The sequence below is a fragment of the Triturus cristatus genome, chromosome 1_1, assembly GCF_964204655.1.
Source record: "Triturus cristatus chromosome 1_1, aTriCri1.1, whole genome shotgun sequence".
NCBI lineage: Eukaryota > Metazoa > Chordata > Amphibia > Caudata > Salamandridae > Triturus > Triturus cristatus.
Window position 1 is genome coordinate 81,681,791 of NC_140579.1, and position 25,062 is coordinate 81,706,852.

Here is a 25,062-nt window from a genome sequence, read left to right on the forward strand (position 1 = left end):
GGGGCACTGGTGGAGGGTGGTAGTGAGGGAATCCGAGGAGGAGTTCATGGGGTGGGGGAGGAGCTATGGAGAGATGAGGGGCACTAGTGGAGGATGGCAGTGAGGGACTCCGAGGAGGAGGTCATGGGGAGGGTGGGGGAGGGGCTATGGAGAGATGAGAGGCACCGGTAGAGGGTGGTAGTGAGGGAGTCTGAGGAGGAGGTCATGAGGGGGAGGGGCTACAGAGAGATGAGGGGCACTGTTGGAGGGTCGCAGTGAGGGAATCCGAGGAGGAGGTCAATAGGGGGGGCCATGGAGGGATGAGGGGCACTGTTGGAAGGTGGTAGTAAAGGTATCTACCGAGAAAGAGGTTATTTGTGCGGCTCCAAAAATTTGTTTCGCATCAGCACTAAAGCCGGCCCTGACATGGCCTTTCTGTTTTTGGTTAATTAATTAACAGTCGGGTCATTAGGGCTATTGTGGAACATACTTTAAAGTACATGTTAATTACATTTACTGCTATATTCAAAGTTTTAAGTTTGAAGGTGATTTTACTAGTGTTTTTTCCCAGGAAGAATGAAATTGGAACCGGATGGTGGCTGATATGGGGCTGGGGCCCAAGGTCAGCTGTGAGATAAGGTGCACTGGAGAGGAGTAGTGGATAATCAAGCCTGAAAGGGAGTGTGTTGCGGAGTCTGGGGTCAGGTGGAGGTAGCAATGAAGAGGGATCCTCCATGAAGGCTCGCACAGAGGGAGCCTGTAAGGGAGTGCGTTGCAGAGTCTGGGGTCAGGTGGAGGTAGTAATGAAGAGGGATTCTCACTGAAGGCTCGCACAGAGGGAGCCTGTAAGGGAGTGTGCTGCAGAGTCAGGGGTCAGGTGGAGGTAGTAATAAAGAGGGATTCTCCCTGAAGGCTCGCACAGAGGGAGCCTGCAAGGGAGTGCGCTGCAGAGTCTGGGGTCAGGTGGAGGTAGTAATGAAGAGGGTTTCTCCCTGAAGGATCGCACAGAGGGGGCCCGAGAAGTGTCACTTGCCTGATACTTCCACCTCAGAAACCTCCTCTTCCCATCAAAGGGACATTAAATGGGAAAAAAAACTGTTTTTGAGAGTGATAACATTGAGAAAGATTTGGAAAAGAGTACGTTTTACTAGGCCTTGTAAGACTAAGAAGAGATAAAGGAGGGCTTGTAAGCAGGCCTGGCTAGACATATAAGAGACAAATCAGGCCCGCAGTGGCAAACCCGAATACACCCTTGTCCCACCCAAATAAAAATTCCTGGAGCCGGGCCTGGTCTGCATAATCCTGCTGTTCACAGCCGCACGGGAAGCATACAACTCGAGTCTGCGCGGTGAGTGATGACAAACTGCGCAGACTCGATTTTTGAGCAACCCGCCTCCCTGCAGCCTCTACCCCACCCTTTCCCAACTCATCACAGGGTGAGACCCACCCCCAATGACGAGTTGGAAAAGGGTGGGGTGACCATCCTCTCCACTCCTTGACGGACGTGTAGCCCCAGTGTTACAGGGCTTTAGTCTAAAACGTCGGGGCTATTTTTACCCCCAAGTTATCAGGGGGTGCAGACTGGTCCTTTAGGCACTTTCTTTGCCGAGCTGATGACCTCACAAGCCTCAGGGCTGTGAGCTCCTCAGCCCGGCAAAAACTATAGACTCTGGGCCCACCCACAGACAGCAGATTAAGGGAATGCATCGGTGTAACTTGACAGTGACAACACAGTGCCAGAATCTAATCGCAGCAACAAAAGTCTCATCCGAATCGGACTCAAGAAATTTGCGTTTGTACAATTTTTTCGTTAAAACCCCCCCCCCAAAAAACGGATGTAAAGTTAGTCATTGTAAATTTGTTATTTTTATTTCTTTTTTGAACATTCCTTGCTTGCGGTGTTTGATATTGTGTTCCTCTTGCCTGCTGTGTTTGATTCTGTGTCCTGCTATTTTTGTACATTCTATTTTGTAACATTTCTCTCATGTTACGTAACTGGCTCTATTGTACAGCGCTCTGACACCTTCGGGTAAAGTCCGCGCTTTATAAAAATGCATAAATAAATAAAGTGTGTATTTTAACTTTGACAATGGCCGACCCTGGGGGATTAAAGTAAAGGGGCGGAGCCCCGACGCCCTGGTTTAGAAACCGCCACTGGTGAACTCCCAAGTAATCAACTGCAGCATCACTACAGGGGTCTAATGAACAACTAGAGTGCTAGCAATTTGCATTCAAGGCAAAAGAGGTACGCCTGAACACCATTCTGTTGAACTATGAGCTGCTGGATTTACAGCCTTTCATTAAGAGCAGTCTGAAGTAAATCAGCATTGAACTGTTAATGCAGGCATGGAACCTGAGAGTTAAAAATGTGAGAAGAGGTCTGCGCCATAGTAATTTAATCCACGATGTATTTTTAAAGGGCTAAATGTCGGTAATAAGAGATATCTGCATAAATAGAGCATCCAATATCCGTGTGTCTACTCAGCCTCCTGATCTTCTCAGTTGCTTAACAGGTCCCTAATGTATATTAACTTTGTGACTATGGTCTTATCCCTGCTGTCACCAGTGATGTAATTTGACAAATCATCAGCGACGTAATATGTGAGGTCATAAGCAGGGCGCAATTTAGAGTTAGCTCAGTAAACGGTAACTGGTGAATTTCCAGGATATTAAGTGGGCCTTCTCGCGGTGCCCGTGAGAATAAAAAGGAGCCTTTTCATGGTATCTGGGAGAAAGGGAACTTTTCACAGTGCCCAGGTATGAAGAGTACGCATTCCCACAGTATCCTGAAGGACGCGGACCTTCTCATAGGGCCCATGGAGAGATGAGTGATCTTCATAGTGCCTAAAAGAGAATAAGATCATCTCAAAAGGGCCATGGAGCCCTGGAGTGGCTCATACAATGCTAAGGAAGATGAGGGATGCCTTTTAAAGTGCCTGGAATTCTTTCTCACAGTGCTCAGCAGTAGGATATATTCACACAGGGGAGAGAAAGGGGCCTCATCACAGTGACCCGGGCAGGAGGCCTTTTCACTGTGCCCAGAACAGAAGGGGAATTGGTGCACAGGAGTAGATGCCATGTTTTTTCTAGCCGGATTACCTTTTTACTAGTGCACATTACAAAATGGATGTTTTGTGTATAGCGGACAACCTGAGATATAGCGTTCTTTGTGGGCATTGTATACCACAGCTAGCAGATTTGTGCGTTTTTGTACGTTTGAGCCAGAACCAAAAGTCAATTTTTACACAGGGGCTTTGGTCAATCCTCTTCATCCACTGGTCTGTTCAATTAGTATTTGCATTTTGGTTCTATCCACCACAACATGGAGCGTAGGGTGGCTATCAGCTTACTCCTGTTATTGGCTTTCTTCACTGCAGTCAATGTCATTTTTACGTATGATCATCCACCCAAAAAGCATTCCACTTCAGCGCAAGGGATGGTGACATATTGTTTATATTTCTACTTTTATTTCATTCTTTTTTCATTCATTTCTGTGATAGGTAATTTTAATTGATTTGTTTTTCACCAACATATGAACATCACCTTTAGACGACAGCAATTTCCAGGTCGGCCTACCAGAACATACAGCTGTTTGCTGCTAAAGACAGATTGTATGCTTCCCAAGAACAGAGAGGCTTGAAACCGACCCACTGTTTAAAATTGTTTGGCTTTACTGTCACTCTTATTTGTCTACTTTGTATTCGCTGGCTTGCCTAGTCCATTTTGTGTCTGTCCAACCCCTGGAGCATTGCCAATTTACTTGCGTCTTTCCACTCTTCACTTTTAGGGAACAGTTTTTTCTTTGGCCTAGAGCTCTTCATGAGAGTGCATGCGTTTTCCAGTTGTTCTCCTGACCCTTGGCATATCTGGAACTGTTAAGGTTGAAAAACAGAGACGTCCCTGTCTATTGCACTGTGCAGCCCTTCTGAAGGACGCCTTGTATCGAGCGGCTCCCATCGTTCTTGCTTAGTCAGTGACCTTCGTTTGCTCCAGCAAGTCATCTACTGCTCCACCAAACAGGTAGTCTCCTGTATGTGGTCTATTGACCAATTAGGCCTATACCTTTGGTTTGAAGGTTGGAATCATGAGTACTGTGTGTTTTGTCACTACTGTTCCAATACACAATTATCTATTGGCAATGTCTGCGGATGATTTCGCGAATGTATTTGATCGGGTCTTTCCCTCTTGAGTGGCACATTTTAACCTATTTTTATAGTTTTCTGGTGGATACAGCATGAGGTCTCACTCTCCATTGTTGATGAAAGCATCTGCTGAGCTGATTAGTGGAGCTCACTGTTCTCTGTTTAGTTGTGCTGCCCTGTCTGTGTTCTCCTAACTACATACAGCCTTCTGCTGTGTTTGTCTGGTGGTGGCTCTCTTATGGGCTGTTGTCTCCATTAAGAAATCCACAGATATATTGGTTCTAATGTATCCACAGGTCTTGAGGTAAGGCCATATATTCCTTCCCCTCTCAAAGTTACCACCTTTAGTGAGGCTGGTTCACTGATGGCTTCCTTACCATCGTGAATTATGCTTTGAAGGAATTGGCTGGTTTCATCTCCGTTTTGGGTGTAGCGATTCTTGTAGGAAACCTAACGGTCTGTTCTTCCGCTAGCTGTACTCCTTACGGGCCGGGTTTCTCTTCCTAAGAGTAGGGTACAGGCAGCGCTCATCGGGGGGTGATGGCTGGGTGCTGGAAGTAAGGATGCAAGGAGCGCTGCAACAACTCCAGTAAAACCAAACTGGAATTCAGCGATATGGAGATTGGTGTTTACGTTTCTTTCTCTGACTGCAACTTTGTAGGATTTTGTAAAGTGATCTATGATCTATGTGATAGACTTACCTGGAATACAGTGAATGAGAAAGGAAAGGCTGGGTGCCTATTTTTATCTAACACACAACACAATTTAAATACCGGTCAATGAACTGTACAATATTTCAGAATATATCACCAGTTACAAGAGCACAAATGAAGCACGGTTTTTTGTAATTCTGAAGTGTTATGGAAACAAAGGGTTTTCATATGATCGAAACAAATCAAGACATGTTACTCAGTGATGCACAAATGATAAATACTCGCTGAAAACCGACACGTTATCGATCATGTGTGCTCTGTATAGTTTTATCAGTATATCTGTGCAAAGTTAGTGGCCATTTCAATGGAATATATGCTGCCTCCAAATGGCATTGTCCTACCTCCCATGCTTTAATCATGGATTTGCGACAGTGTGCTCCAAAATGCACCCAAGGCTGCAAATCACATCCTTACCTGCTGCTGAATGGGCGTGGCTCATTTGCTACACTTGATCTTTCTGTGACGCATTAAAATCCCTTCAGTGATATTACATTGATGACAGCACCCCCACTCTGAAAATTGTTCCATCAACACTGGGGGGGCGGCCTTCATGGGTAGGAATCTACTACCCCCTGTGGTGAATATGCTGTTACATCCTGCCATTAATTTTTCATCCCAGCGTGTGTCCTCATTTAAGGGGACATTTTTCTTCCTCACCAATTGAATGCTCACCATCCTAGAGCTCCCATAGAGGTTTTGGGGTTGCTTTTAGGAGTTCTTCCACTGTCTCTGTGCCTGGCGTGGGGGATTTTTGAAGCACATAATCTGTGATCAATCGCCTTCTCCAGTAGCAGCGCTGCCATTTCGACTTCAGGCATTCATTTCTCTTCTCAAAGCCACCTCGATGTTGACGATTGATCCCCTCTTCTTCTGGTATATCTTTCTCCCTTGGGATGTCCTTGTCCTTTCTTTCAGTCTCTTGAAGCCAAGCGCCAAGGTTTATCTGCACTGAGGTCTCGTCTTCGGCCCAGTCGGCTCCTTGGTCTTTGAGGTTGTTCGACTGCCAAATATTTCAGCATCTAAGGCTGTTTCCTTTCTTCAAATACAACTCTTGTGGCTTTCACTTTAAGGAATTGTAGGTGCACATTTTGTTTCTGATGTCGAAATTACTTTTTCTGAGATTTTCTCATACTACTGATGCAGACTCTTGCAGACACTTTCTGCTCCCCCATGGATCCTCCTGCATCTGCTTCTTCTGGGACATGCAAATCTTCTTAAACTAATAGTCCTACAGCCTTTAAAGATGGTATCTCCTGCATCTTCAAGGTTTTAGAATTACATTTCTCACCAGTCTTATGGCCTTCAGGTTTCTGATCTTTTGGAAGACGTGCTAGTTTATGTTGTCACTTCAGGCAAAAACGAAAGGGAGCATTTTCTTAAAGGCTTTGAAGAACCTTTTTCCTTTGTTTTTCAGCGATTGTTTTCAGCATCTGTGTACTTTTTCTCAACGTCTCTGTGCTTTGCCGCCAATTCTTAATTTGAAGAACCGGTTTAAACCTAGCCACTTTTCTTTCCCCTGATTTTTGGTGGCCGTCTACCTAGAGTTCACAGCGATGTGTCAAAACCCAACAGTGATAAAAATTCTAAAAGAAGGCTACTGTGGCGCCTGTTCAACACTCAAAAACAAATAAAATAAATAAATAGCGAATGTTTCGGGATGCCAGGTTTAGATGGTGAAATGATGCACAGCATGGGACTCTAGAATAAGTTCCACATCAAAATAAAATGATCTTCAAGTACCCTGGAGGAGAGAGAAGAGTTTTTTTTTTTTTTAACAGTGTCCAGGATGAAAAAAAGTACATTCTCACAGTGCCTGTGCAGTTGATGGTGTTGCAGTGGAGGGTCTCACAGTGAGCATTTCCTGAATCTTTCAGTGTCTCAATTCTTGTGTCAGCCAAGTAGCTAACCTTGAAGCACTTCCCTTCTAGTACCTCCTTGCAATTGTTAAAATGCCTTGGAAGTAGTCCTTGGACTACCAAATGCAATTCAATCCCATAAAGACATAAAATAAATAATAACTGCTCAGTGTGCACTATATAAGTGCCAGGTAACAAAAACGCCCACCCACGCCCTGCCACCCCGCTGCCTGCTCTTACCAGTTCTCATATTTGCTCAGTCTCTTGATCATGCCATCCTTCTGCAGCAGTGCAAGCACACTGCGCTCCTCTTCTGGCGTGCCATCACATATGTGGATGCTGTCTGGTTGGCATAGCTTGGCACTGCTCACCACAAACTCCCTCACCCTGCCAGATAGCAGGTCCAGATCCCCATTCAGGACCCGCAGAGCATGCACTGAGCGACCTGGACTCTTCTGTGCCGCTGCACATTGTTTCAGCGAATGGGAACAGATCCTGCAAGGGGGAGGACACGAGATCATAAGAAAAGAGAACACGCGTCAGACAGTGCAAAGACTAGGGCGTGGTTTCTTTTTAGATTGGCAAAACATTCTATTCTGCCTTTGCACTATTTCAGTTCAACTCAGGGCAGCCCGCTCTAAGGTTTTGTCAAAAAGCAATAACAGACCATTTCCCCTAATTTCTGTACATATAGACAAAGCTTACAACAGTAAAATACGAATAACCCCTTCACCCCCCTCCCCCCCCCCCCACCTCCCCCTCCCTGTCTTTTCCTCTTGGGGTTTTCTTGATAAGCCAGGGGAAAAACCAAGGTGTGCATATCATCCACACAAATGAGTGAAGCAGCATGGCCAATGTCTTTCTTACCCAACTGACTACCCCATTAACGTATAATATATCAGATAAAGTACCCTCTGACGTACAGTATAAGGATATTGCAAGTCACCAACAGTTCCATCACCCTCTAGAGGAACGAGACCAAAAGAACAAATTCTTTATGGGGGTCATAAATCTCCAAGGTGACTTGTAATAGCCTTATAATGTACAGCAGATTATATTTTATTCTTTAAAATACATGGTTACGCCATACTTGCGTTTTCATGTTCATTGAAGACTAGAAGAATAAAAGCAGAATCTTTAGATTGCAATTAAATGCAACAAAAGCAGTTCATATTTTTATTTATTTATTAGAATCAGTTTAAGGCAACTCAAGTTAAAAAGTGTTGTGGCTCAAGTGACATAAAACATCCAGAGATTGTAGCTTTCCTATAATAACCTATAGTGTGAAAAAATAAACATATTGCTATAAATATCTCATTTCTGCTGATCACTTTTTCTATTCACAAAAACCTAGCAGAGGAAGTATACACGAGTTCCTGGTTTCCCTGTTTAAACTGCAGCTGTAATCATACTCCATGACCCGCCCTTCACCCTTGTTACTGGCTCTGGCATCTGAAAGAGCTATTATGTTTACACCCATGAAGAACAAAAGTATACTCTGTAGTGCAAAATACATACAATAAAAAGTAGTTACAAGTGTGTTGCAAAAAGAAAGGTAGAATCAGTTTAAGATTAAGAAAATCTGCTGTGGCTCAGAACGTATAGCAATATATACTATGCTGTTCCTGTAGTTACCTAGGTGGAAAAAATAAACATGTTGCCACAAAAATCTAATTTTTGCTGATCACTCTTTATTTTAGAAAAAGAAAATCAGAGGAACGAAAAGCCATTTCTCCTTTTAGTTACTTAAATGAAGCTGTTAACTGCTTTTCACCTTGGCTGCTGGCAGGATACGTTATGATTAGGTCTCCCGGTTTTATTGTATTTATTTTTTCAACATTTCCGTCTGTATTTATCCACATTTATTTTTTGCTAATTTGTTCTATATTCATCCATTTTTATTTTGTGTTCACTGTATAAATGAAGCAGCAATAAGTATTTTTCCACATTTATTTAAATTGTAAATGTATACTCGCATTTCAATGTCCTAATGGTTTCATCGGTATACAGTGCAATAGCGTGGTCTGAAAACACTTGCATTGTAGAATAGCATAAATAACTGTAGAACTGCCCTTAGTTAAGCTTAATTAAGAAATCTATTGTCTTTTTTTTTTAATCTCCCCTACTTCTCAATCGGTACACTACTGACCTGGCACTCATAATTGACAGTAGAAAAAAAAAAATCACCCAAGCAGGCCTATTTTCCATATTTTTCTGTATTTAAAAATGAATACACACAGGAATATACATAGTTTTCTGTCTGTATTTATCTGTAAAAATCAGTAAAAACGGAAAACAGGGAGCCCTAATTATGATGTCAGAACTCCACTGAAAAAGTTATTACAGTTGATCAGGTCCATCATTTATTTATTACAGGCCTCTAGACACATCACAACTCGACTGCAATAAGGAAATTAGAGACTGGCTTTTATAAAGTAATTGCAGGCTTCTATGTATTAAAAAGGCATAAAAGGGCTGCTGTACACTCTAATGATGTATTCATAAATGTGATGTGCACGTGCCACAGCGGTTAAGGATAAGGTCCCTCAAGTGTTTGGACAAATATACGAGGCATAGGAGCACGCAGACACCTGTGCAGTCAAGGAATTAATACAATTTTAAATCAGACTCTAATATGAATCTATCTTTTATTGATGTAAAGAGTATTCTCCACGGCGCCACTAAATACAAATTACTAACTAGACGCATGTTTTCAAAATGACCGCAAAAGACAAACTGAATCATCGTTTCAACACCATAGTATAAACTTGGAGCTTTCCAAACACGTGGCCTGGCCCATTCCTTCTGCCTTTAGAGATGTGCTTGCTCTTACTCCAAACAAATACAGGGAAATATCTGACCATGCTTGAATCATCACTAGCAAGAGAATACCTCATAATGGAAAGGAATATTCTACATAGGGACCAGATAGACTTCCCACCCAAGTAGCGAACAACAGACAAAAACGTTGTCTTCCCACTTACTCACTTTAGAAGGCGAGCTTAAAACTTTTGAAATGCTTAAGATACAATTTCAACTCCCTGCCTCCCAAGAGGGGAATTTCTTACAACTAAAACAAGCCCTATCTCGGAGACTAGGACCATTTCCTTGGATAGTTGAGGATTCCCCAGTATTACAATACTTACAAATTTGGGGGAAATTCAAAGGCGCAGTCTCTGGATTTTATAATCGAATAGTGCATAAATTACACTCATACCCATTACTTGCACAGCTCCATGTCAAATGGCAAGGGTTAATTACTTTAGCTTATTCCGATGAGGAATGGGAGGATATTATTATGAACATGGATAAGGGTATCAGAGAGGCCAGAATGAAATTTACTCTTTTCAAAATTCTTCATAACTGGTACTGGTCACCACAAAAACTCAAGTCAGCAGGTTTACTACATCAATCAACCTGTTGGAAGTGCCCACAGGTGGACTGCGATATACTACACATTTTATTCCGATGCCCAATTTTGAAGGAATATTGGTCTTCCGTAACTGCCTCTCTACACAGAGCTATACAAGTGTCCATTCCTTTAACGGAAAAATTAGTTCTATTACATGATGTTACTGATCTCCCAAATCTCACAAACCATACAAGACGATTGATAGCTATTGGACTCACTGTAGGGAAAATTTGTATATTAAGACATTGGAGAACACCACAATGCCCTACACATGACGAATGGCTTATTGAAATGTATAAAATAGCATCATATGAAAAACTCATTTATAGATTGCAGGACAATGTTGCAACTTTCATCCAAATTTGGAACCCCTTTCTAGCTAATAAATGTTCTATTTCTGGTAATATTTCAGATTTTTCTTCTAGTTAAGAACTACAATAAGTGAATTACTTCTGTTTTCATTTCCTTATTAATTCATTACCATCATTATTTATATTCATGCTGTTGATGTTATCATTAGGCCTGTTGATGCTGTAGCCACGAACACTGTTAATTGAATTTGGACTTACTGTTCACCTATTTGAAATTGTTGAGTTAGTGGGAATATCTTGACTTGAAATAATATATTTGTATGATCTTATCGCTACTATCTTCCAACTATCTATAATACATGGTTTACTACATACTGTATACTATCTTTATCATCTTCTCCCTAGTCCACCTTTCCTATTTCTTCCTTTCCAGGTTTTATGAGTACCTCAACTATTGTATCTTTTGATATCTGTATTATCCTTTTTATATTTAAAAATCTGAGAAGGTAACATTTCATAGTAATTTATTGTGTGGCCATAATTTGATTTATTTATACTCCCTTTTTTATGTATTGTTTATAAACTGACATGTACTTCTCAATAAACATATACCAGAAACAAAAACGTTGTCTTCCAAACTCTGATGGACGGATATGTAAAGAACAAGAACAGTGCACACATATTTGCTTGCTTTTAGGTACTTTTGAAAAGCTGTTTACCTCACCGGGCAACCAAGACGAGACAGGAGACTGGAATTGGGGAAAAAAGCATACGACATACTAAATCTATGGTATGCCTTAAACAGTGCTTTAAATGGGCCGGTACTGTCCGGTACGGAGTACCAGCACTTTTTTTTAATTTGATAGAGAGTGTAGCGGCACTTCTCAAAAGAAATGCAAGACTTTTAATTGGAAAGTACCGGCACTTCTCAGAAACACGCAGGTACTCTTGTATAGAGTACCTGCATTTCTATTTTTCCATTTCAAGCACTGCCTTAAACAACTATTAACGCAAGCTAAACAACAAGAAAAACACACACATTGCCAATAGGTGTGACATTGGCTTGCATCCTTTTGGCTTCTAGAATGCTGGATTTGTCATGGTTTTTGTAACAAGCTTTGGCAGGCCAATAGGTCTCGCCTATGTGAAAGCTAATGGGTTTGCTGTAGCCATGTTGTAGTGCAGCGTGACTGCGCAGCATGGCTAAAAGTAAAGCGCTATGCTCAGCCAGCACTTTTTTCTAACTTTACTTTTTGCCATGATGCTGTACAACATGGCTATAAGACACAGGCAAAGCCACTAACGTTTGCATAGGCAAGACCTAACGGCCTTACCAATACTTGTTATTGTCTCCATTTACCCCTATTAAGGTTATTGGGGTTTTGTCTGCCATTAACAAGTGGGACTGCTTTGCCACGCTTATCTCAGTTTGTCCTCCAAGCATGCAAATCGTGCATTTTATTTACATTTTGCATCACATCTGATCTTTACTGGCTGTTTGTTTTAGTAGAGGAGTTAGCGGATGGTTTTTCTGCACTGTCAGACTCTTCACGAGACAAGTTTCTCCTAGTTCCCAAAAAGTCTTAAGAATTTCTTCTCATGGTCTGAGACTTTTATAGCCTCAAATGGGGCATGTTTTCCTATTTTCCTCTGTGGCTATGCCCATACCTTAATTATGTTGACAACACAGGAGTACATCATTTTTGTGGTTTTGCTTACTTGAAACGTTTTCTGTCATCTTTGAAGAACCTCTACAAATCCTATTGAAATGCCCTTTGATGAAAGATATTTAAACATCGCTGCATCTTCATTCCACATGCCACAACATAAACCACTTCTTTTTCTGATCTGCAACCGAAGGAAAGTGGCATTTTGAGTGGAGTGCATGAGAGCAGAGAGTATGGCCCAGATGTACTAAATGTCAGGAAGCACAACTCACTGTTAAAATCTATTGTGCTGCGTTTTGAGAATAGTATACAAATTGTACAGTCCCTTATTTACAAACAGTGATGCACTGATGACGTCGTTGACCATGCTTGCACAATTAATGCCATGTTAGTGTGACGCTAAGAGTCATGGCAGGGATCAAATGCAATATAGTGGGGTCTTGCAGGACATTTGTACTTGAGGTATACCAATCTCTACAAATGTCTACGTGATGAGAAATGTCCACAGATAAGCCTCCTAAAATGCTTTCGTTGCATCTTGTGATACCCTGCCTGCCCATGGTTTGCCCACTGGTTTCATGTATGGCTAGGATTTAATGCAAAGGCAAGTTCGGGCTACTTTAGAAGAGTTGGCTCTGTGTGAAATCATAGGGCTATTCACAACATTCCCACCCTAGTATACCACATTCGCTACGCAACTCAAAGCCACTGGCTGCGGCACCCGGTCTACGTTTCAACAACTTTTATTTCACACAGGAAAGTTGATTGTTGCTGCAGTCTGATATGTCTGGCATCAAGTAGCGATGCATTGCCTGGCACAGGTGCCCTTGACAACGCATATGCCCATTACATTTTTAGAAGAATTTAATACAAATGTGTGTGCATGTGTTTGTAGGAGGGAAGAATAAAAGTGGCAGCACTTGTGTGTCTGTGCAAGTGGCCACACGTGAGCGTTTATATGTGTGGACTATTTCATGTCAAATAAGATGGAACTGCCAAACTGAACCAGACAAACCTATCGGCGCGATGATCGACAGGTCCCTCAAACATTTTAAATATGTTAAAAGTACATTATAGTATGTGGAACACAAGGTTTGATGCAGAAACATTTCCTTTAGTCCAATGTGTGGTTGTTGGCAATCAAAGTGGCCTTGTAGTATATAATACTAAAGAATGCGCGCTTTATTATAACTACATTTTCATTGAGTGCATCAGGCTCATTTCATTTGTTGTTTAGTGTACTCAGGATTGCACAGTTTCTGTATAACAGATCATATCAAAGAATGCCAATAATAACGAATAGCTAGTCAAGGACCATATCAACTCCCGCTTTGTGTGAACATGGTTGTGTTGCTTCTGTTTGCAGCAGTGACTGTGTAATAGTTTTAATTCTTTATTTTTTTAACTCTGGAAGCTTATTCGTCACTCCAGCACAGGCCGGCATGCAGTGCTCCTTATGCCTGCGAAATGCTGTAATGTTTAGATTACTTCTAGAATACCAATAACCGGTGCTTGGAGGCGCAAACAGCGACTGGACGTGTTACCGTGGGCAGTACTGTCTGCTACCTGGTTTACAAAACATCCTTATGGTGCATCGTGACTGTGCAGAGCCAACCAATACACAGTGCCCCCATCTGTGTGTGTGAAGGTGTTCCATAAGAGCTCTCTTGCAGTGATTTATACTAGAAAGGTTAATCCCAAGAGAAAATGGACACAAACCAACAGCCAGCCCAGAATTCGCACAACAAGGCAGTGTGCTCTTTCACAAAACAGCCGACCAACTAAAAAGTATCGCCATCTGAGTGCGAGCAGTGGAAGAACATTACTCTGTACTTGGTCCACACTCCACCAAAGGGACGAACACACGAAGAGGAAGTGCAGTCTGCATGCGCTAACCAACAAGATGTGGACAAGAACAAAGTAACCCCCACTCCTTTTTTAACATCTTCTTTGTCATTGTGTAAAATCAAAAAGTGCTCCCACGTAGTCCGTAGGCCGCATCATGCCCCGATCTGCAGCAGAATGGGATTGACCCGATGATGAAGCATGCTACCAAGGGGTAAACCTGGTGGGTGAGGGTTTTTACAAGAAAACCTTTTTTTTCATATGTTTTTTTCAGTATAGAGTTATTTCGCATGACATAGCTGGGTTTCTATTTTTGGAATGATACTGAATAGGAGATGAAACAAAATTGTACGCATTCATTTGTAACACAGCTTTTAGGCCTTCGTTTATCTTAATTATTAATCAATGTAGCTCTAGAACACATTTAAAAGTGCTTTCTATTTGTACATGATGTATGAAGTATACACCGATTAGGACTAAAAATACTGGCTTGAAGTGATTTTGCTTATTTATGTACTGTGCGTTACATTACAACACCAGTGGTGCCTAAATCAGCAGCATAATGTAAACTCATTGCAACCCCTTCCCCTGTAAAACTCACTTAAGGGTCCCCAACCAAGGCTGCCTCTTGTGCTTGAATGTCTCTCACTTGCAGTCTGCAACGGCCTATGAGGGGCCCCTGAAAGTTGACATCAAGGCGCTGGGGGTTGAGGGCTCTATGCATTCCGACAATTTGCGTTTCTTGTAAGGTTCCTTTTTCTTTTAACTGACGAGTAACGCTTATTTAGGCTCAGCATACATGCGAACCCTCCTGGTTCAGGCAAGAGACTACCGATTTCAAGGCTTCTCTCCCGTCTCCCGATTCCTACATGCAAGAACCTGATTCCTCGACAGGCGTCTGCCGACCAGGACTGGTCTAGTGTGATTCAGCATATGAACTGCCATTAACCTGCTCCTGCAGGCCAGTGCACAATGTTTTTGTCACGCTTTCTCTGCTTGCTGTAGAGCTTTCTATGTGCTGCTGACAGGCAAGAACAAAATATATATGTGCATTTCTGATATCCCACCTAAGTTGCAGCAGCACACTTACAAGTCCCACGCATGACCATAGCCCTGACTTAGGCCTCGCCCTTAATAGAAGTCAATAGGAGAAATACATTCTCTCTGTTCTATTTTTTAAATCTCCAACTTTCCTCTTCTAAAATATTCTATTTTATTGTAGAGAAGGAGAACGCCAGTAATTCCAGGAAACACTGATAATGTCCAGAATCTTCTTTTATTTGTAGATTACAGGAAGTAGTAGTATGCAGGACGGAGCCCACGGCATAAGCAGTTGCGGGAGCAAGAACCAAACAGCAACTGACCAGGCATGGAATCAAAAATGACATAACGGTATTCTAAACATAACATTTTAGTAAATTAAAGGAACAGTAGTAAATACCACATACCCTTCCCCCATATAATACAAAACTTTAATATAATACATAATCATGAAATTTGACAGGCGTTTTACAAACTCGTTGATTACGTGCAGATGTCATAGCTAGTGAATTATAAGAACGAGTACTAGGTGAAACAACATTAGAGCAACTTGGGGAAGAAAATGCAGTAGAATCAGAGTTAACCAATGCATTATGAAAGTTTATGATGTCAAAACCAGGTCCAAAAGTAAAATCAGTATCATCTTCATTAGACCTGTTGCCATAACCGTTGTTAAATATGCTAACTTGATTGTCAGTAAGTTTCACAATATTGTTCTTATTCCACCAACCTTTGTTTTCTAAAAGGACAGGTTTGGTGACCCTGATAACCCGAACTGGTAGTGTGAACTTAGATTGGCCCTTGCAAACCTTGTAGGTTTTTTTTATGAGAACCCAATCATTAGTTTTGAGATCAGGGCCAAGAGATGTAGAAAACCCATCTTAGGATTGCTTTTGCAGTGATTGCTTTGCAGCAACTCTAGCTTTAATTACTTTTGGAATGGTAGCCAATGGCAACCAGACAGTACCTTTTGTCTGAGGGTAACAAATTAAAAGGTCCTGAAAAGTCCAAGGCAATTGTTTTTCAAGGGGAATCAGGGAATGGAACTGGAAGTAAAGGCTTCTTGTTGGTTTTTCAATGTTTGTCGGAAACAACACAATTAGGGCAATTATCTATGAAAAGGGCCACTTGTCTGTCTAAACCTGGCCACCAGTAGATGTCTTCTAATCTTTTATAGGTAGCGGAAATACCTAAATGGCCTTCATGGCCAATCTTGATGATCTTCTCTCTGAGGGTAGTGGGAGGTAGAAACAAACATTCCTCACGCAAACTCCATTTTCAAAAGACAATAATTCACTGATTTGTGCAAAGCACTTTACACCTTTGCTCAAATTTTTATTAGCAGGCTATTTACTCTTAATGAACACCACCACTTTTTTGAGAGTCTCATCAAGTGCCATGGCAGAAGCCCATTCATCCTGTGAGATGCTGCCATTGCACATGGAAACAGCATCTATAAGACCAACCACACAATCTTTGTGGACATTATTTTCACCTTCACTGCAATCAGGGAGAGGAATACGAGAAAGGCAATCAGCCCGGATGTTTTTACCCCCTTTGAATATATTTTATAATAAGATTATATTCTTGTAATTTGGAAAGTAACCTAACCAGCCTGGCAGAGGATTTTCCCAGACCATTGCCAGATAATAAGGAAACCAAAGGTTTGTGAACAGTGAAAATCTCACACTGAGTTCCCCAAATGTATGTTTAGAATTTCTGAACTGCCCAAGAGCCTCCCGTTCAATCGTGCTGTAGTTGCATTCAGTAGGTGTTAAGGCACGGGAGGCAAAAGCAATGGTGTTTTCTTTGCCATCATACCATTGTCCAAAAACTGCCCCAAGACCTTTCTGACTGGCATCCACAGACACAAAAGGACTGGCGTTAGAAACGAATGGGTGTATGGCAGGTGCATTGATAACTAAAAGTTTTATTTTTTCAAATGTCTCACATAGAGTGTCATTCCATTCAAATTCAGTACCTTTCTTGAGGAGACACCTTAGTGGTTGCACTAATTGTGCGTAATCAGGTATGAACCTGGCATAGTATTCGCACAGGCCAGGATACAAAGGTAAGGCGTCAGAAGCAGGAGGTGGATTACGTATAGCTTCTACATTACAAAATGTTGGTTTGATGCCTTCACTTGATATAGTGTGACCCAGATATTCAACTGTATTAACAAGTAATATACATTTATTAGCTTTTACAGTCATGCCTCTGTCTTGTAAAATAGTTAGTACTTTGTTACGAATTTGTAGGTGTTTCTCCTTGGTTTCTGTGTGAATTAATAAATCATCTTGGAATGCTTGCACTTGCGAAAAACCACCAAACAAACTGTCCATGAGTTTTTGAAAAACACTCGCGGCTGAAGCGAGGCCAAAAGTTAACCTAAGATACTTAAAAGCCCCAAAAGGGGTTACAAAGGCAGTAAGTGCTTGACAGTTAGGAGAAAGTTGAATTTGGAGGTAGGAGGAGTGTAAGTCAATAGTGGAGAAAAACTTTTACTTCCCAATATTTGCTAACCTTTCGTGTATGAGAGGTAGGGGGTGGCAATCGACAAGAATGTTTTGATTGAGAGATCTTAAATCCACACAGTCTCAGGTCCCCAGTCTTTTTTTCCGTAAAACAACCGGAGAAATCCATTTTGATGAATCTATAGGAGAAATGATACCTTCAGTTTGGAGGTCATTAAGCAGAGACTTTAAATCCTCTCTGATACTAAGAGGTACATGTCTGACCTTATGCACTATGGGAACAGCATTTTTTTTTAACATAATAGTGTGTTCGTAGCCTTTGATAGTGCTAACAGAATTTTTAAATACATTTGGAAAAGCTTTTTAAAAATCTTCAACAATTGAGTCTGGTTGACTGACAGATAAAATATTTGAGGGAAAATCACCTAAGATAATTGGAGGATCTTGTCCAGGACGATACCTAGAAGTCAAGGTCCTTCCATCCAATGAAGTCTCTTCCTTTGATGCCTACTAACATTTTGTCCTAACAAATCTGCCCAGACACTCCAGACTGTCCTAAAAATAACCCAGCAGATCAATGTCTTGTTCCCCGAAAACTTTGGGGTTGATATCAGAGATAAGATGTGGCATGTCATTAGGCCAAAATTTGTAAAATGTACAATCTGCTAGAATAGTAACAGGAGCTCCTGAATCAGCCATGGCTAGAATAATTCTACCATCAATGGAAATGTCAACTAATGGCCCTATAATAGGTTTGTCCGAAGATTCAGGGACTTCGACAGTAACTAAAATATTAGCAAATTGAGAAGTACAATCTTGGACATCAGGAGTGTCCAAAGAAATGCTTGAAACTTTAACCCTACTTGATGGTGTAGTATTCATACCACTCCTACATACACCCTGAAAGTGTCCAAATTTCTGACATTTAGTAAATGTTTTCCCTAAGGCTGGACAACTGCGATTGTTTGCTATGTGGTTTCTAGAACCACACCGAAAACAAACCAATTGGCCTCTTGAAGGTTGATTTTTGTTGAAAGTCTGTTTAGCATTCATAGCACACACAGTATTGTCACCAGAAACCAGACTTATATTAGAAGAAATTGCGGACTGAGTAGGAAGAAGTGTAGTTTGGTTAGAATGACCAGATAAAACCTTAGATGTAACAATTGATCTTTCAATGCTTTTAGCAATATCAATTGTTTCAGCCTGAGGTTCCGTGTGGGACGGAACGACACTTTTGAGTGGTGACGAATATGGATGAGTTTGGTGTCTACGAACCGCAAATGACGAGTATAGTGGGTGTACTCAGTTTCGCTATGCAACCACGTATAGTTCGTCTTATTTTTGGGTTTATTCATCCGAACCCTCGGGTTCCATTTTAGATACAGCATCCATTTTGTTTCTTGCCCTCAAGTAGTCAGCGAACGGACTTTGTCCGCTTCGTGACCCTGGGATTCCCAAGCTTACACGAGGGACACGTGTTTCTTTGAGGGTGACTTTACGATGAGGGAAATGACACGGCGAAGGCAGATGGCCCCGCTCGAGGCTCATCTTGCCGTGCCGTTCTATTGTTTCAGTCATGCATACATTGGACACGAGGTCTTTGATCCCGTTATCAAGTTTCCTTTATTACTCCCAACACTCTTTCCTAATCTGTTGTGCATCCTTGTCCTTTCTTTGCATCTGTTTTCGTTCCCTTTTTCTAATGGGTTTACGGTCAGGATGGAAAGTGTTTTATTGCGGAAAAGATATGTTTTTACAGTTGGGAACCGGCAATACTGTTGTAATTATGTTCCGGCCTCCTGAAACATGAACACTATTTTGGTGAAGTTTATTGTGGGAACTGTGTTGTAACCTTTGTTCGCCATACTGTGCAATGGCAAAAATGTGTATAAAAGGAGCGATCCACTTTTGCAAATCGAAGCAGTCTCCGAGAACCTACACGTTGTGTACTTCTTGTGACTTCTGTATCCCTGCAGTAAATAAACGCTGATCTCTGACGTCGCTGGAAGTGTCCCGTGTCTCTGTGTTTTGTACGCCGGAACAGGTAACCCACGAAGGTTTCAGGTGTTGTTCCCTGGCACCGCTGGGTCTTAGAATAACCCAGTCCTTCAGTTGGCGCCCAACGTGGGGCGACATCAACGGTACCGGTCCAAAGCCCGACGATCGTGAGGAACTTCGTGTGAAATCTCCGAGGGAAGGTGCACCCCGCTTCATCGATCCAGTTGTTGAAATAAGTGGCCCGAAAACTTTTCCCGCGAAGATCCCCGCCTCCTGACGGCTGCGACGGACTGATGCCCTGACTGTCGACCTGTTTTGGCGCCTGGCGTAGTCCTTTGTACGGCGAGACGATAGACGGGCCTTCCTGGTGACGCCATTGTTCTCTCAGTTAAGTATTTGTGGGTCGCTCCCAGTGTTCCTTCGTTGTTTGCATGGTTCCATAGCATTTGTGGTTCTTAGTTGTTGGATTTTATTTGACGATTGCAATTGCCAAAAACCGAGGGTCTTGCATTTTTGTGCGAGGACATCATAATTCGATAGCCCTCGAAGTTTGTATACTCGGTTAGTGTGCACGATGCCTGGCCGTAGTACTTTGTTTGGGTTTCTCAAATGTTGCAGAATGGATTCCCGGCTGGAGGATTCGTGTCCGATACCTCCGGTTGGAACTCCAATTTACGAGCTCTATAGTCGCCATGGCGTGGGTCCTATCGTATATAATGAATATTGGGTCCGCTACACTAAAAATGATGGCGTTCTTAGTTGGCCATCACATGGTAGTTTCGAAACTGCCGTCTTAGATAATTTGGAAGCTAAACTGTTTAAAAAGAAGGCTAGGCCGGCCATGTTTGATTCCTTCCGGTTCTGGCGGAAAGAGGCTAAGCAGAAAGAAATCAAACAGAGTAAGAAAAATAAAAAAAGAAGGTGTCATTACGGTGATGCGAAATGCAGAACAGTATCAGCGAGACAAAGATGAGAAAGAGCAAGAAGTTAGTGTTCGACTTCATCATATGGCAGTGGATAAATGTTATCCGGTGTTACCGTCTAATGCCGATAAGACGGGAGAAGAAGCGATAGAGGATTCGCTACTATCTTATTTGTTGAAATCGCCCCCTCCCTATGCTCCTGATACTATGGGTCCTGTGATTCTACCTCTTCCTCAACCTGCTGTTTTGGCGGCTGCTGGTCAGCCCGCCGTTCCTCCCGCTCTCCCGAATCCTCTTGTACCGCAGATCGTTCATCCTCCTTTGCCGGCTTTTCTTCCTACTGCGCCTCTCCAAGTCCCTCCTCAGCCTGTCGTTCCCGCTACTCCTGGTGCCGCGTCTACTTCTACTGCCTCTACTCCTACTGTCGCTGCGCCTACACCTTCTTCCTCTTCTCCTTCTGTTCGTAGCCGTCTCCTGACTGCTGTTGCTACTCTTTATTCTCCGCTTTTTGGGCCAATACTCGGCTCGACTCTTTCAGATGTTGCCCAGAGGCGCAGCCAGCTTCCTGATGGTAGGGAACGTGAATCGTTGGTAAAAATGGCACGTAAATGGATTCGTAATCCTGTTAAATACTCCTCGCGTGTAGTGTTTGAAACATTTTCCCAGTTTAATGCGCCCACGCAACGACTCGTGTTTGAGGAATTGTGTAAATCGTTGAGGGAGGAGTGGGATCATGATGTGGTCGATAATGTACCGTCTGAGGTTTCTGAGCTCCAGCATCAATTCACGACTGGCGGGATTGTAGGTGATAAGGTTCGAGATGCTCCAGAACGCCTGTTATCCTTTCGGTGTACAGTGCAACCTCGAGCATTGTTTAAAGAAGAGACCGCAGAGTGGATGGCGCAACCTGGTCAATATCCTATGCGGGAAGTTCCTCCAGTGTGGATGCCAGGTGATCCTAATGCTAACCCTGCTGTCCCAGGCCGTTTTCAGAGAGTGTGGATACACCTCCCTTGGAAACGATCGGAAGGTGAAGCAAACTTTGCCTGATCCTCGTAAAAATCCTGCAGGTTATTATAAGGAGCTGTCCCAATTAGTGGATGCTACTGTTATGAACCTTGCTGATATTGACATGTTGTTTGGTAATGTAGTGCCTCAGCCGATATGGGCGAAAATTCGTCACGAGAATCACGCGGCCGAGTTAGGCGGTGACTGGGCTGCCCTTACGACGGCAGACGCTCAGCAAGTTGGTGGGGCTAAACCTGAACAGCTTATTGTGGAGCTGCCCCAGAGGATAATTACCCTCATGAAGACGCTTATGCCAGCGATGCGTGTCAATTGGGACAAGTTGTCCGCGTGCAAGCAAAAGAGGGATGAAAGCGTCTCCGATTTCTTTACGAGATTCGAGGAAGCATTTGTTGATCATAGTGGTCAAGACATGAGTTCGGAGGGTGGTCAGCGGTTGTTCGTTGTTAAGTTTGTATCAAACTTGTTGCCTGAACTTAGCAACAAGTTGAAAAATTCTGAGAGTTCGTGGGCTGTTTCTACCACTGCTCAAATATTGGCTACGGCCCAATATTACGAAAATAGAGAAAAGGAAGAAAGTGAACGTGCAGATAAGAAAACGAAAGATCTTAAAACTAAGGTCTTATTGCAGCAAGCGTATCCTCCGCGCTCAAATTTCAGTGACTCGAAACAGCCAAATCGATCACAATCACAGTTTTCCAGGTCGCAGACGCGAAATGACTCTCCCGCACCTCGTTTTGTGTTGGGATATAATCAATGTGCATATTGTCGAGGGGAGGGCCATTTGAAGTTTAATTGTCCAGTTCTCCGTGATAGGAACAATGGTGTGTCAGCTCGAGGAGGTCGTAGTGGTCCTCAACAAGCTTCACGTGGTAGAGGTCGTGGAGTTACTCAGAATCAGGCCGAGCGTCTTGCCACATCCTCAGACTCGCAGAATTGTTTCGATCGACGCGACCTCTCGTCTGGTAGATCTGCACAGTATCATGTGGATGACTATTACGTCGAGCGTGATGTTGATACGGATGGTATCTACTAGGACAGCCATAGACAAAGGAAGGGAGAAGTATCAGTTCCGGTTGATCAGAGAGGGCCCTATGTTGCAGTTGCTGCATTGGGCGTCGTTGAGCCTTTTCTGTTGGACACTGGTGCAGCGAAAAGTTCCATTATGCATTCGAAACTCCCTGGCGCACCTTTGTCTGGCTTAACGAATGTTTCCGTTGGATTCTCTGGCGCCCCCGTTAGTAATCCAGTTTCTAGCCCCTTGCCCCTTACGATTGGGTCTCATGAGTTAGAAGCTCCTTTGATTTTGACTACTGGTTGTGGTGAGAATCTTCTGGGCTTGGATTTGTTGAAGAGGTTACATGCGACTTTGTACTGCTCTCCTACAGGTGTGGAGCTTACATTGGGTGAGAGGGTGATTTCTCTTATGTATCTATCGATCGATAAGCTCCCACAGGAATTGAGTTCTCTTCCGGCTTCTTTGTGGGCGACAGGTCCCAATGATGTGGGCCTGCTGGATATACCACCTTATGTTGTTCAATTGAAAGTTGATGCGCGCTTACCACGCATACCACAGTATCACCGTTCACCCTTGATGGTGAACGGGCACTATTAGCGATCATTTATGATCTGATCGATAAAGATGTTATCGAGGAGACACGAGGTAACGTGTGTAATAGTCCCGTGTTGCCTATTTTGAAGCGAACTGATCCCTCCAAGCCTCCCGTGTACCGTCTAGTCATTGACCTACGGGAAGTAAATAAAATTGTTGTCCCGCAGTTTCCTGTGGTGCCCGACATTACAGCTTTACTGACTCCGATTCCAGCCTCTGCATCATGGTTTTCGGTAATCGATTTGAAGAATGCGTTCTTTAGCATTCCGATTGCTGAGGAAAGTCGTGATTTGTTCGGCTTTTCATTAGGTGGTCGTAGCTTCCGGTTCAAACGTGCACCTCAAGGCTACTGTGAGAGCCCATCGATCTACAGCCAAGCTCTTAAGAGTCAACTGGATGCATTTGTGCTGCCGACTGGTGCGGCTTTGATTCAGTACGTTGACGATTTGTTGGTAGCTGCAGACACTGAACAAGTTTGCAAGACTGCTACTGTGTCACTGTTACAGCATCTCTGTGGTTTACACCACAAGGTGTCACCTTCTAAACTACAATATTGTTGTCAAGAAGTTACCTACTTAGGTCACTTATTGTCAAAGGCGGGAAGAAGGTTGACCCCTGAAAGAATCGCAGCAATTGCTCGAATGGCTGTGCCGACAACTCAGAGAGATGTGCGTGCCTTTTTAGGTATCACGTCATACTGTAGACAGTGGATTCCAAATTTTTCACTGTTAGCGAAGCCATTGATAGCTCTCACGTGCAAGGATGTTTCGACTCCCTTGGCATGGACGGAGGAATGTCAGAAAAGTTTTTCTGAACTACGTGATGCGTTGTGTTCGGCTCCTGTGTTAGGTACTCCTGATTACAGCAAGCCATTCACACTATACGTCCACGAGAGGGAAGGTTGTGCGTTAAGTGTTTTAACGCAACAATTTGGTGGCAAGCAGCGCCCGTGTGCATATTTTTCCTCGACCTTAGACCCGGTAGCCAGAGCGTTGCCAAGTTGCTTGAGGGCGACAGCGGCAGCAGCGGCGTCTATTCGGCAGTCCGCAGGTCTTGTCATGGATAATATGCTCATGGTGATGGTTCCGCATGCGGTTGACACTCTCTTGAATCGGACAAAGACTCAACATCTGACGAGTGCAAGGTTGTCTGGGTACGAGCTGACCCTTTTGGCAAGTCATATACAGATTAAACGTTGTAATGTACTGAATCCGGCGACATTGTTGCCGATTAATATGGAATCAGATGATATACCACCACATGATTGTTATTTACGAACTGAGGAAGAAACAAAGGGTCGTGTGGACCTGAAAAACACTCCCTTGACAGATCCTGATGGTACTTTGTAAGTGGATGGTTCCTGCTTCAAATTGCCGAATGGCGATGTGACGACTGCGTATGCTGTAGTGACGTTGAGCACGGTTGTGGAAACTGCGAGATTGAATCAGAATTCAGCACAAGCGGCAGAATTGATTCCATTGACAAGAGCGTGTGTTTTGTCTAAAGGAAAGCGAGTGAATGTGTTTACCGACAGTCAGTACGCATTCGGCGTTGCGCATAACTTTGGAAGACTGTGGAGAGAAAGAGGATTTATGACATCGCATGGTACGAAGATTCAACATGGGCAGCTCGTGAATGACCTTTTGGATGCACTTACATTGCCTAAAGTGGCGATCGTTAAATGTAGTGCACATCGAAAAGTGACGGATGACGTTGGTCGTGGTAATGCGTTTGCGGATGAGATTGCTAAGGAAACGGCTAAGGATTGTACGACCCGAATGTATGTTACGAGTTCTGTGAGGTGGCCGACGGAGACTGGTATGTGTGAAAATACTGTCGAGAGTGTGAAAGCAATTCAGAACGAAGCTACTAAAGCTGAAAAGACCAAGTGGAAAGAAAGTACGGGGAAGTTGGATATGCATGGATGTTGGGTTGACCTGACGGAATGTCAGAGGTGGGTGTTACCAGATGCGTACGTATTAGCTGTTGTGACGATGGCTCATGGGTTGTCACATATTAGTGCAAAATGAATATGTAGGTTCTTGTCCCCTGTATGGAAG

The 25,062-nt window shown here is 43.0% G+C and overlaps 1 protein-coding gene across 3 annotated transcripts in view; it reads right to left on the reverse strand.

The window, feature by feature from the left end:
- Positions 1-25,062, reverse strand: part of LOC146869511 (phosphoenolpyruvate carboxykinase [GTP], mitochondrial-like) — a 212,844-nt gene that overhangs the window by 131,633 nt on the left and 56,149 nt on the right. For all 3 annotated transcript variants that reach the window (XM_085603450.1, XM_085603442.1, XM_085603459.1), the window contains one exon: positions 6,931-7,185. In XM_085603450.1, the coding sequence (XP_085459576.1) occupies positions 6,931-7,185 (255 nt within the window). The remainder of the gene's footprint in view (positions 1-6,930; positions 7,186-25,062) is intronic.